Source organism: Vitis riparia, chromosome 19, assembly GCF_004353265.1.
Source record: "Vitis riparia cultivar Riparia Gloire de Montpellier isolate 1030 chromosome 19, EGFV_Vit.rip_1.0, whole genome shotgun sequence".
NCBI classification, from domain to species: Eukaryota; Viridiplantae; Streptophyta; class Magnoliopsida; order Vitales; family Vitaceae; genus Vitis; species Vitis riparia.
In genome coordinates, this window is record NC_048449.1 from 13,898,368 (window position 1) to 13,912,234 (window position 13,867).

Genomic DNA, 13,867 nt, shown 5'->3' on the forward strand with positions numbered 1-13,867 from the left:
CTCTATTCTTGTCCCCCAAAAATGAAAAGAAAAAAAGAACTGCTGACAATCTATATTTGGAGAATGGACATACATTGAAATTAGTTCTGATGGGTGACCATGCATGTTGTGATATCTACAAGGAAACTACCATTCCAATAATAGGAGAAATATTCTCATTTGTTCTTATCGTTGTAGAGTGGTGTCTCATTCACTATAATTGGGTAGTAGACTCTTACGGAATTTTATGGCTAGGTATCTGTAAAGAAGTTCGTACTAAATTGGGTAGCAAGATAATACAATTTTGGAGTTACTACCTCTAAGAAGTTGTCTGCGTACACTTGATTCCAATCCATGTAATGACAAATTATAAACCTCTACAATTTTCCCATTCTCCAAGAGTTTTAGACAACTTCACAATGTTCCACAACCTTAACGAACCTTTTGGATGAGCTTTCATATTCTTGGAGCAGCTTGATGTGCTTGCAGTAGCTTTACATGATTGCTATAATCCCATATTGGAAGCTTAAGAAAGAGGAACCTCTCCTAGTACCTATAAAAAGAGGACCTTGTAATTTATTGTTGATAAGAGATCGTATAGAGAAGTTTCTTATTGTTATTTCACTTGATTTCTTCAAGTGTAGTATTCTTATTTGCTTCTAGTTTCACTTCTGCAGCTCACTGGGATGCTCAGAGTTTTTAGGTGCTCAAACACTACATGGATTTTTAGGAGAGATCTTGGTCTACCAAAAGTGGTGGACGTGTTAGAAAGCACTAGCAAAACAAAAATAAAAATAAAAAAAGAAAGAAAGAAAGATAGAAAAGCGAAGAAATCATTGATAATAAAATATTCACAATTGATCTTGACATGTGGATAAATGATTTCATAATCAAGAAGTATTCACAATTGCAAAACCGTCCACAAGCTTACATGCATGCCCTTTTAGCTTTGTGCTATATATTTAGAATTTTGAGAGAAGCAAAGAAAGAGATATGAAGAATATTTTTTAACAATTGAATTTAAAATCATGATGCTCTTTCATCTATTTATAGGCATAACAATAAATTATAACATTTTATATATTTTAACTTTACAAAGTCTACCAATGACTTTACACCTATTCTAATATTACAATTTATTTGTGAATTTATAATGTAACTTCACAATTAATTTGTAACTTTAGAACTTTTGTTTCTAACTTCATAATCGATTATAAATTTACAACTTTTGTAACTTCACAAGTTATTGGTGTCTATCTACTACCTTTTGTAACTTTATAATTCATTGTACATTACAATATTTTAATTTATAAAGTAAATGTCTATGATTAATTAACTTATTTGTATGTTATGAACCCTTTATATTTCAAAGTTAATTGTCTCTTATCAATAAGTTAAGGTGAGGACATATGGTATGGGACCTTTGTGCGATCTTTAATTACATCCTTAGTAAGTTTGTTATGTTTGTTCCAAATAAATTTATTAATTATAATTATATTTAAAACATATTATAATTTCACCCCAAGAATAGGAGATATATAAGTCAACTTCCCACTTATATATATACATATTAATCCTTCCATTAATTAATATTCATAACAAGTTTATTAGGTTGAACCAAGATGACTGTCATTACCCAAATTACAAGTGCATCACCTCTTATAATTGGATCTTTAAGAAAAACAATTTAAAAATTCCTAACAAACAATATACTATATTATAGATATGTACACTTGATAGAATACTTATTCTAAATTGACCAACTGAGATTTTAATATATTTTGTAAGTGACACAATATTGAATATTCTCTCATAATATAGTCTGTTATTAGACGTCAACAACTAACAATATCAAAGCTATATTTACATAACTTGATGACATCCTTAAGCCGAAGGACTTTATGCAACACTAAACAAAACAAGTTTTTGTTGGAATATCGAGATTACTCCATTCCAAGCATTGTCTCATGGAGTGCATACTACTACAATCCTAAGGATACTAGATTTAATGCAATGGAAGCAACAAAAACAAAAATGTTAGATCTAGGTGCTCCAGAAAACAATACTTATGATTTGAACAGTCCTAAATCAACTCTAGTTGGTCAATAGTATGATTTAGATCTTGAAAACATTGCAATTTTTTGTCTAATGGCTCTCTCCTAAACCTTACATGTGAGAATGGTGGAATCCTTTCTATGGAAATGAAGGCTAGGGCTCTATCTTGTTTAAAGGTTGAATAATTGAAGTTATAAGCCTTAAACCCTCAATAGGATTTATAGTCTTTGTCTATGGGCTTAAGTGGCTTGTGCCCATCTTGGGTTTAGGTCGGTTAATCTAGCCTATTGGTTCCTAATTAATTAATTAGTCATATTGGGATACAATTATGCAGCCTTGTGTATTTATCAAAATACCCTTATACACACATATGAACAAAAAACACTCTAATATCCTTCAAATAATTAATGTGCCACCAAGGAATATGAACTTGAGTAGGGACTATAAGGACCTATAGGAAAATAATTGCCTTTTCATAATCTAATTATGAAGTTAACTCAACACTATCATGCTTCCTTGCACCCTCTTATACACATAAGGTTGATTCTTGTTTTGACCAAAATCAAGGTCTTAATTTCATGTTCTAAACACTTGTTCCATGAGCAAGAAGCTTGAATTAATCCAAAAATAGACTTATGCAATTTGCATACTAGATGCTCTCTACCCTTTGCTATGAAAACATCTGGTTGTATCATATAAATGCTCTCATCAAGGTAGTCGTTTAAGAATATTGTCTTGACATCCATATGACATATCTCATAATTGAGATAAACTGCAATGTATATGAGTACTTCAATGGATTTGAGTATGGCTACCATAGAAAAAGTTTCCCATAGTCGAAACTGGGTTTCAAACTATAAACCTTTAGCTATAAGCTTAGCCACAAAAGTCTCAATTGTTAGGATAAAGCCTTAAAAGCATGAGAAGAAGTCAAAAAAAAAAGTTTCCATTAATAAATTTATTTACTATGATTTCCAGTTTCCATTTCTATCATTGATTGCATTAATTTTTACCCGAGCATTCAAAGCTCGTATCCCTTACATTGTACATGACTTGAGTGCCTTAGGAGTTGCATAGAGGACCCACAACAAGGGTTCTTTGTAGGATGATAAATAGTTCACTATCAGTTCAGGATTAGGGCAATCCAGTAGAGACTATAGCACACTACCTCACAATTGGAGGGATGATACAAATAGAATTCAAGTACAAATTGCAGGGCATATTGACGAAAAGGAAATTGCATGTGTCAAATGAATTAAAGAAGGAAGGGTTCCCTTACAAACTATTGTGTCTTGGTCATTAGGATGGTTCTCTCATGGTGGGGGCACTAGTATGTATTATTACACATCGGATAGGACCTACAATGAATCATGATGTTAGATATCAAGTAGTCATGATTCACTAAGTTACTATGTTGCATGGGCTCTCAATCTTAGATAATATTAAGCTATTATTGAGGTCTTTAGTGACTTTAACCTATGGGTGAGACCCTAAGGTGGTCATATATTCTCTACAGATTTGGTTACTGGTAATTAAGGTAGGTGGGCAATAGGTATTCTCAAGATAGGGACCATTGATATCTTATGGGTCTGATATAGTATGTCCTTATGGATGATCTTAAGGACAAGTGATCAGGAAATCTATGGTCGTGGTAATTCCTTAATTGAAATTTGACATATGCTCTTAGAAAGCTAGAGTATATCAATTGATCACACAATAAGAGAATTTGAAACTCAAGAATTAGAAAGGTAATCATGAGTGTTTGATAGCATTCACCTTGTTAGACTACAAACACCAATTCATAAGGCCTTTACATTTAATGGATAGTAGTCAATTCGCAAAAGATGCTTGTACGGTTGTTCAATTCTATCTTTTTTTCTTGTTATTCTTTATCTCTTCTCTTCGACTCATCATACGAGATAGAGAAATCATTTATTATGTTATATCATCAGGGTAATGATCCATCAACCGGCTGCCGCTTTTTATGAGGCACAAGCCGGAGAATTTGTCATGGAAGCGGAAGAACTACTGAAACTGCGCGAAATCATCACAAAGGTTTATGTACAAAGAACGGGCAAACCCTTTTATTCCTTATTTTAATATAATAGGATACTAAAGTGTAGTTGGCTCTTTGAAGTGGAATATTAAGTTATTTTTAGAATTAGATTATAAGGGAGTCAATATTTTTCTATGGATCCATGTAGTTCCCACTCAAGCTCATATTCCTTGGTGGCACATTTATGGAGAGATATTAAGGTTCCTTATTCATATATGTGCATTAGGGCATTTTGGTAAAAATAGGAGATTACATAAGAGTTTATGAATGATTTTTTGGATTGGCTAATAAATTAAATTAGAGCCCAATAAAATTGATTAATTCATTAGGGCCTAATGGGTTGGATTAAGTGACCTAAGCTTAAGGTGGGTTCAAGTCACTTAAGCCCACAAGGAAGCCTATATAAAACCCAGTAGGGGTTCAAGGCTTCAAACACTTGGCATTCAATCTTCTAAAGACGAACCCTAGCCTTTACTCCTTCTAGAGAGGATTTTGCCTCCTTGCAAGCAAGGACCTAGGAAAATGAGCCATCAAGTAGAAGACTTATTGGTTCTCAAGATCTATTATGCCTCTTCGTTGATTGCCAATGATATAGGAATATCTAAATCATAGGTTTTACATCTAAACTTAATGTTCTATTTACTTCAATTTCTTAGATCTAGAGATCCCTAGGATAAATTTTTCATGAACCTATGATTTAAGGATTGTCTCAACATCAACCTTTCTATCTACTCCTCTTTTTCTTTTCTAGATTGTTAAGACATTGAGTCTTGTTTATATGTTGACAATTTTGTTCCTTTTAATGTTTGGCTATAAAAGTCTTTTTAGATTGTGACTTACTCTCTATTGAAGATCAAGAGTTCTCTTTCGTCCAATTGAGGAGTCATAGGTATGTCTAAAAAGGTTTGGCTTGTGTCAATTTAGGCTCCATTGAGGTTTAAGAGTATCAACTTTGCTTTGAACTTAAAATGATTTAAATTTGACTATTGAAAAAGGGTAGGACTGTTCAAGTGGCCTAGAGTGCTCAAATGCTCAAGAACGCTCAAGTGAGCCTTACTGCTCAAGCACCCAAGGCACTTAAGTGGTGGGTGAGTTGGCTTAAGCGGTTATGAAAATTTTACCAAGTTTTTTCATGCAAAATTGGTTTGGAACTCTTCCAAAACCGAAATTCTTTGGGCTTTTGCCTATAAATACCTCTCTTTTAACCCCCTAAGGGTTAAAGATCGTTAAAAGATTGTGGAGAAATCACATAGAGATCATATATTCTTTAGAGAGGATTTCTTAGAAAGAAAGCCTAATGTGACACACCATTCCTAATCTCTCATTCAAGGATTTGATATTTGAATCTTAGGTTGAAGACCTTCATCTCTTTGACAAGGGTGAAGTGATCCATTAAAGCAATTGAAGGTTACTGCATCACATACATAGATTAAGTTGTAGGTATTGGCGAGTAAGTCTTTAGGGTAAAGCAGTTAGGTAAATTGGTGTAACTTGATTTCCTTTAGTAGATTTAGATTAGTAGGTCTTAGACCTCATGGTTTTTTATCTCCACAGTTAGTCTGAGGGTTTTCGACATTAAAATATCTATGCCTTATTTTTTATATCTTTTTATTGTTTGATATATTGTTTTAATTGCCTAAAGGAAAGATTTGATAATCCCTAACAACTCACAGGTTAAAATATGGGCATAACATATAAATATTTATTTAAATTTTAAAATCACCCATTCACCCCTCTCATCTTTGGGTGTTCTCTATTGGACTTTCGGTTTTTCAATTGGTATCAAAGCGAGATAAAAATTTGATTCTTTATCCTATAGATTAAAAATCCAATTTTTATTGATCATATTGATTAAAAATCAAAATTTTATTGATCATATAGGGTAAAAATCAAATTTTTATTGATCTTGTAAGTCCCATATGGAATAATCTAAACGTGGTGCTCCTTTGAATAGTCCACCCTACTTTGGTGGGAATAACTATTCCCATTTGGAAATCTCGTATGATGTTTTTCCTTAAAATGCAAGGAGAAAGGGTATGAAATTCAGTAGAATCTGGATGAAGAACCTCATTGATCCTTGATTATGAAGGAAGATCAACAGAAGAACTTAAACCTAAACACGAATGGGACAAAGTTGACAATGAAGATAGTGAAGCCAATGCTAGGGTTTTATTTAGCATTTTTAATGAAGTTTGTCCAAATGAGTTTCACATGATCGTAAATTGTAAACGTTCAAAAGAAGCATGGGGTATTCTTCAAGTCACTCATGAAGGTGCGTCTGCTTTAAAGATTTCTAAATTACAAATACTTTCCATTAAATTTGAGAATATTAGGATGCATGAAAATTAGAACTTTTCTTCCTTTTATTTTGAATTAAGTGGTATTGTTAATTTTTTCTTTAACCTTGGAGAACCTATTCTTGACTCTAAGGTAGTAAGAAAAATATTAAGATCTATCTTAAGAGATTTAGACCTAAAGTTGCTACTATAGAGGAAAGTAAGGACATCGATTCTGTGAGAGTTGATGAACTTGTTGGCTCCATTTAGACATATGAGATGACACTACTTAGTTCTCAAAAGCCTAAAGACTCCACCTTTAAGGCTTATGAGAATGAGGAAAAAGATATTGAAATGCCATATAACATAGCTAGGGATGAATTCACTCAAATGGATAAAAGAATTAAAAAGGTCATGAAATTCAATAAAAGATTTTTTAAAAAAATCAAGAATTTGGAAAAAGCAAAGAGACATAACAAACAATATCCAAAGAAAAGGATAAATATTCCTTCAAAGGTAAGAAAGTTGAATGCTTTAACTACGGAGGACTGGCACACTTTGCTACTAATTGTCCCATCTTCAAAGATATTGAAAAGTCTATGTAGGCAACATAGAGAGTGCTTCTCTATTTTCTAAAGATGCAAGGTATGATCCCAATGACTTTTTAGCTTTTATTGCATCTATGGAATCTGTGCATGATAGTGATTATGATAGTGATAGTGATGATGAATTTACTGATGATCAAAAGGCTAAATTCTTGAGTAATATTGTTGTTAAGCATGAAAAGCTAATTAGAAGTAATTTAAATGATCATGATATTCTTCAAACTCATAAAACCAAGATTGACATGTTTAATGTAGAAAAGAGTAATTTTCTTGAAAAAAAAAAAATAGATTTCTTGAGTTTGAACATCATTATCTCATTGAAAAGAATAATGTTCAATCAAGAGATAAAGAGCAATAAGCCTTCTTCATTTGTGAATAAAGTTTTTCACCCTAGAACTTGAGTGCTTAATGAAATTCTTGATAAATGCAAAATCCATTGTGATAAACGAGGTTTGGGATATGTTAATAAAGATGAAACTCCCTCTAATGGAGAAAATATATTTGTCAAAGGTAATAATATAACCCCTAATTAAGCAAAATCTCCTAAAAAGACAACACAATGCACACACTTTAAGAAAACTAGACACTTTCAGTTTAGATGTTATCTTAGGTTCCTAGAAAGGTTTGAATCTCAAATGAGTAGGCTAATGAACGATTTGAATATAAATTGATTCTCTGAACTATGAAGTAATTTAGAGGTCACTGCTGGAAGGCTCTTCCAAAGTGGAAATGAAGCTTAGCTCAGTTGCAATTTCCTTTGCTTTTATTGTTCTCCTCATATATTCATGGCGGTTATTGAATTGGGTGTGGTTGAGACCAAAGAAGCTAGAGAGATGCCTTAGGCAGCAAGGTCTGACTGGGAATTCCTACAGGTTGTTGCATGGGGACTTTAGAGAGATGTCGAGAATGATTAACGAAGCAAATTCCAGACCCATGAGCTTCTCTGATGATATTGTGCAGCGAGTTCTACCATTTCACGATCATTCCATCCAGAAATATGGTATGAAAATGAGCTACTCTTTATCATTGCACTAAAATATATTTAATTGTGGAATTTTCCCCAAAAGATTGTTGGTTTTCTGGTTTTTTTTTTTTATTAGTTATTTTTCCTGTCCTTTTTTTTCTTCCCTAAGAAGTTATAGTCCAATGGAATTTCAATGGTACTTCAAATTTCCCTTTTCTATATTGGAGTGTAATTTTTAAGATTTGTTTGATTAACAAGAATAAAATAATCCAAATTTGTAAAATTATTCTAATGATAAAAAAAAGATTCATTTTTTGATAAAAAAAAAATTACTTACTGCTTTTCTTTTCAACCTAAAAAATGACCTTTTTTTTTTAAATAAAAATATCCTTACTGTTTTTTTTATAAAAATAACTTTAGAAAAATAAAAAAATAAAAATATCAAAATATTAAGAGATGCTTATATAAAAAATGAACTAATTTTTAAGTTGAAATTCGAGCGTTGTTAGATTTATAAATTTAACATCATTTCATCCTTTTCAATTGTGTAATCCAATTGTTTTATAAGCTATATGTAGGTATATATAGATGTCAACTTTGATAAAGAGCTTTATTTACTTTGTAAATTGCTCGGAATTTGTGAATAGTATTTAAATTTTCGTGTTAATTGTTTCTTATCTTTTCAAATTTTGCATGAACTCTGGACTTTTCATTATTAATCACATCAGTATAATTTTCTTTAGATATTTGAGCTTCTTCAATTAGAGAGCCTTGCATTGGCCTCCTTGACTACCCAGGTCCTTTAGATCCTTTCTAACACTTATCCAACAATGGGCATTAAAAATGCAGGTAAAAATAATTTTATATGGTTGGGCCCAAAACCAGTGGTAAACATTATGCAGCCTGAGCTGATTAGGGATGTTCTCTTAAAGCATAATGCTTTTCAAAAACCGCCGCGGCACCCTCTCCGCAAGCTGCTGGCTTCAGGTATTGCGTCATTGGAAGGTGAACAATGGACTAAGCGTAGAAAGATCATAAACCCAGCTTTCCATCTAGAAAAGCTGAAGGTAATTTTCCAACAGGAAAACGTGACCCTAATTCCCATTCTTTCTTTATGTTTAATTTTAGAAATTGTGAGAGCAGAATAATGTTTACATAAATACAAACGATATTTCCTTTTATAAATACATTAGAGGATCGATATGGTTAACTTTTTGAGGCAATATTTATTTGGTTATGCAGCCATACCCCAACTTGTTGCCTGGTTTCTCAGCATAGCCCTCTTCTTATAGGAAGAAAATAAATTTCTGAATGTTCCATAATTTAGAAGACATTCGCAATTTCACTGCCTTTGGTAATCTTTTTCCTTGTGCATGATAAACTTTTTGCATGGCCATATTTTGAATTTTATAGGTTCTTAAGACAGTAACTCAAAGTGCAAATGTGAGACTGACTTCTAAATTTATTAATTGTGTTTGAATTTGTTATAGCACATGGTATCGGCATTCCAATTGAGTTGTAGTGATATGGTCAATAAATGGGAGAAGCAGCTCTCCCTGGACGGCTCATGTGAATTGGACATTTGGCCCTATCTTCAAAATTTGACGGGAGATGTTATTTCAAGAACAGCATTTGGTAGTAGCTACGAGGAAGGAAGAAGGATATTCCAACTCCAGAAAGAGAAAGCACATCTTGCAATCCAGGTTACTCGGTCAGTATATGTTCCAGGATGGAGGTAGGCATAAAATATTTCAAGGGATTAATCTGAACCTCAGTACTAATACCCAAATGCTATAACTTTCACAGTATCACCAACAACAGCAAAAATAATAACAATAATAATAAAAATAAAAATAAAAAAGAAGAAGAAGAAGAAGAAGAAGAAGAAGGAAGGTTTGATTCAGCATGGGACAAAAGCAAGAATAAAATTAATAACTGTTATTGCATTTAAGAACTGTAAGATGTTTCATTTATTTTGTTAATATAGTTCTCAACTAATTTTTGTTTTCCTTTAAGTAGTTTGTCTTCCAATTTTTGGCTTTCTAGTTTAAGAGCTTTCTTTTTGTTCAAATTAAAGAATGTAGCTGTGTCTTCAAAACAAAAATCAACTTCAAGTATCCCCTTTTCTTTTATTGGCAGAACATCTTAGCAAGATGCCTGGTGAAATACTACTGCAAAATATTTGTAGACTCAATGGTCAATTAATGTCTGGATGGTTTCATCTTTGGAACACCATGGATATTCCGAGAAATCGAACAAGTACAAAGTCATGGATGAAAATGCATTAGTTGTTTTCTGTATTTCATTGATCTTCATTTACTTGGATTACTTCCAAGCAGGTTTTTTCCAACAAAGACAAACAGGAGAATGAGGCAAATTAGCAGTGAAGTCAATGCATTGTTGAAGGGTATCATTGAGAAAAGAGAGAAGACAATGAAAGGTGGCGAAACTGCTAATGATGATTTATTAGGTCTACTAATGGAATCCAACTACAGAGATATGCAAGAAAATGATGAGAGGAAGAATGTTGGAATGAGCATCAAAGATGTCATTGAGGAGTGTAAGCTATTCTACCTTGCTGGCCAAGAGACTACCTCAGTTTTACTTCTGTGGACAATGGTTCTATTAAGCAAACATTCAAACTGGCAAGCTTGCGCAAGGGAAGAGGTTTTACGGGTTTTTGGTAATAAAAAACCAGATGGCGATGGCTTAAATCACCTCAAAATTGTGAGTATCAATCCAATCTATATTCAATTTAGTAACTCTCCTTGAAAATAATATACTCCTTTTTTTGTCAATCTTGAGGCAAAATATGTTTTGTTTCTGTATCTTTTTTGCTTTAATTGAAAGCTATATGCAAATACTTGGTACCCCAACTGGAATTTTTCTTTCCTTATCTACTTGCACACTGCATCAGCACTGGTGAAAAAGAGGTCGATTTTACTGTAGAAGAAGGGGCAGCCTATTCTTTTCTTTGCGGGAATTTTTTATTTGCTTGTTAGGTTGTTTTACGTGTGATGAAAACTTTGTGCAAATACTTAGTATCAATCATTACAAGACTGAAGAGAATATTGATATTTCCTCTTGCCAAGCGTTTTTTCTTGAAATTTGAACTCTGGGCTATAATAAATTTTCAGGGGGTTCTTAGTTTGTATTCACCAGTTACTGTATGGTTCTATTTGTACATGAAAGTATATATTATGCAAAAATTTAAACGATCTCTTTCATAACTATATTCGAAAAATTCTTTCATAGTTTGATGTATGCTTCTTAGTGATATAGTGTATTTCAGTAATGAATTTTCATGATAAAATATGTTCTATATTGCAGGTTACAATGATTTTTCATGAGGTCCTTAGGTTATATCCACCAGCACCCATGCTCACACGAGCTGTTTTTGCCGACAGCCAAGTGGGAGGATTGTATTTACCAGATGGAGTGCAGATCGCTTTGCCAATCCTCCTAATTCACCACGATGATAAAATTTGGGGAGAGGATGCAAAGGAATTCAACCCGGGGAGATTTTCAGAAGGAGTTTCAAAGGCAGCAAAGAGCCAAGTTTCATTTTTTCCATTTGGTTATGGTCCTCGTATATGCGTTGGACAAAATTTTGCAATGATGGAAGCAAAAATGGCTTTGGCAATGATCTTACAACGTTTCTCATTTGAACTTTCCCCATCCTATGCTCATGCACCTATTAGTCTTATAACTATGCAACCCCAACATGGTGCACACCTGATTTTACATGGACTTTAGTGTCAGAATTCCTGGTATCAGTAGATGTTAATTAGCACGACCTTTAAACCTAGCTGGTGTCGAATTTAAATTGTCCACACTCCCTTTTCCTTGAAATGTGTCCTCTACAAATCTAATGTATTAATAATATTATCTTTTTGTATGTCACTGTGGGTTTGATTATTGATATCAATTAAATGCTTTGTTTATTACATATATGTTCCTTTGTTGAGCATGTACGGTTGGTTTGTCGCGGAGATTGTATCAAAATTAGCGACTGTATTAGCTTCTAATTGGAAAAATAGAAATCCTACTTACAACAACTGTATTTGGTATCATGACCAACAAGACCATTATTCTCGTCCACCAGAATGCACCTAAAAAAGTTCATCAGAAAGGAAAAAGTGTTACTGTAACACCCCAAAATTAACTTTAGGGGCAAAACAATAAATTATAAATTAATTAATTAATTAAACTCGTTAAAGGTAAAAGAGTCCATTTATAATTAATAATCCTATGTATAAATTAGATTTTCCAAAAATCAGAGAAATGGAGAATATAGGGTTGAAGGATTGAAGATCTAAGGTTGAAGTTTAGATTTTTTTGAGGTAAGATTCTAATCCTAAATTAATATATTAGATTTGTTAGTTAGTTTTGAACACATTAGATATTCTTTAGAAAATTTCAATTTAGATTAGGGTTAGTTTATTTAATTTTTTTAAGATCAAAATATTGGAAACTTGAGATTATGGGATGTTTTATTGTTGGAAAAGGAGAAAATCTGGAAATTGGGAAATTTTAAGTTTTTAGATGAAGAAAAAAGAAAAGAAAGAGGATGTGTGTGTGTGGGAAGAATGAAGTATGATGGGAAAGAAAAGAAAAAAAAAGAAAAAAAACAATATTAATAATAAAGGAAGACATGTACTATGTGGGAGTGTGTTTGGTGGTTAGTATATGTATAAATTATATTAACAATGATGGGGAGTTGTTATGTATACTGTTTGGTGGGAAAAAAAAATGAAAGTGAGAGAATAAAATATATAAATAGAATGAGATGAAGTACAAAGTTAGTTAGGTTTATAGTATTATAATTATATTAGTGATGAATGTAATTTAATAAATAAAATATAATTTAATTATTGAAATAAATTATAGTTTAATTAAATTATGTCCCTATGAACAATTGAAAATAAAATTAAAGGTTTATATGAATTAGAAATTTATTAATTCCTCTAAAATAGGAATAGATTACATTATCTTTCATAATTAAAAACATTAATTTGAATACCTAAGATTTTATGATTTGTCAAACCTATAATTTTAGATAAATAGTAATTGTTATTTCTCTTATGCTTTGTTAGGTGAAGAGTATATTTTCCAGAATTATTTTTCTCCAAAGTTTTTAAGGACTTCTTTTAAGGTAAGGGAAATTAATACAAATTTGCAAAAGAAATAATTTTTTTTTGTTATATATGTTGTTTGAAATGTGAAATTATTATTTTTACTTCTGAGCATGGATCAAATATACTGCATGGAAAATGTGTTATAACATTTATTTCGTTTATAACGAAACATATGGAGATATTATGCTTTTGTAAGTTGGAATAAATAAAATAAAGAATTTGACTCTAGTTTGTTTGGCCTTTGTCAATGGGATATAATAGTTGACCTTTACATTTTCATGGCGGGGAATGTAATTGATTTAGACCCCAACCTCTAGGGGTTTGGTTAAAGGTTACTAGAATTAGTAGTGTTTGGTTCCGTTCACCTTAAAAGGAATATTTGAGGTTAACCACCCATTTGTAAGGTCCTGCTTAATTGGACATTATTTGTTATTTCATAACCAGAGTAAGAACTATTGAAATGTATTTGATTTGAAATAAATATGAAATGATTTTGATATATATGAAAATGTTTGGTTGAATAGTTTAAATGTATTAGCATGTTTAACTCAAAAATATTATAAATAGAGTACATGCTATATCTTTTGTTTGTAAGTATAATTGAAAATATTTGATCCATAAAACTATGTTAATGTCTTATTGGGCTTTGAGCTCATCTCTCTTTGTTAATAATTTTCTAGGTACCCTCAGTAAAGGCGAGGAGTGATGGTTAGGAGAGGAAATTGGCTTGTTAGGACTATTGTTAACACTCTTTATTTTGGACATTATTCAGATGTTAAAATTTATTTCCCATT

At 32.0% G+C, this 13,867-nt stretch overlaps 1 protein-coding gene across 1 annotated transcript in view; it reads left to right on the forward strand.

Moving 5' to 3' along the window:
- The window catches only part of LOC117908565 (cytochrome P450 CYP72A219-like), a 67,067-nt gene extending 55,328 nt beyond the window's left edge, over positions 1–11,739 (forward strand). Inside the window, exons 4-5 of the mRNA XM_034822212.1 lie at positions 10,275–10,662; positions 11,266–11,739. Coding sequence (XP_034678103.1) covers positions 10,275–10,662; positions 11,266–11,691 — 814 coding nt within the window. The 3' untranslated portion in view covers positions 11,692–11,739. The remainder of the gene's footprint in view (positions 1–10,274; positions 10,663–11,265) is intronic.
- Positions 11,740–13,867: the final 2,128 nt, after the last annotated feature.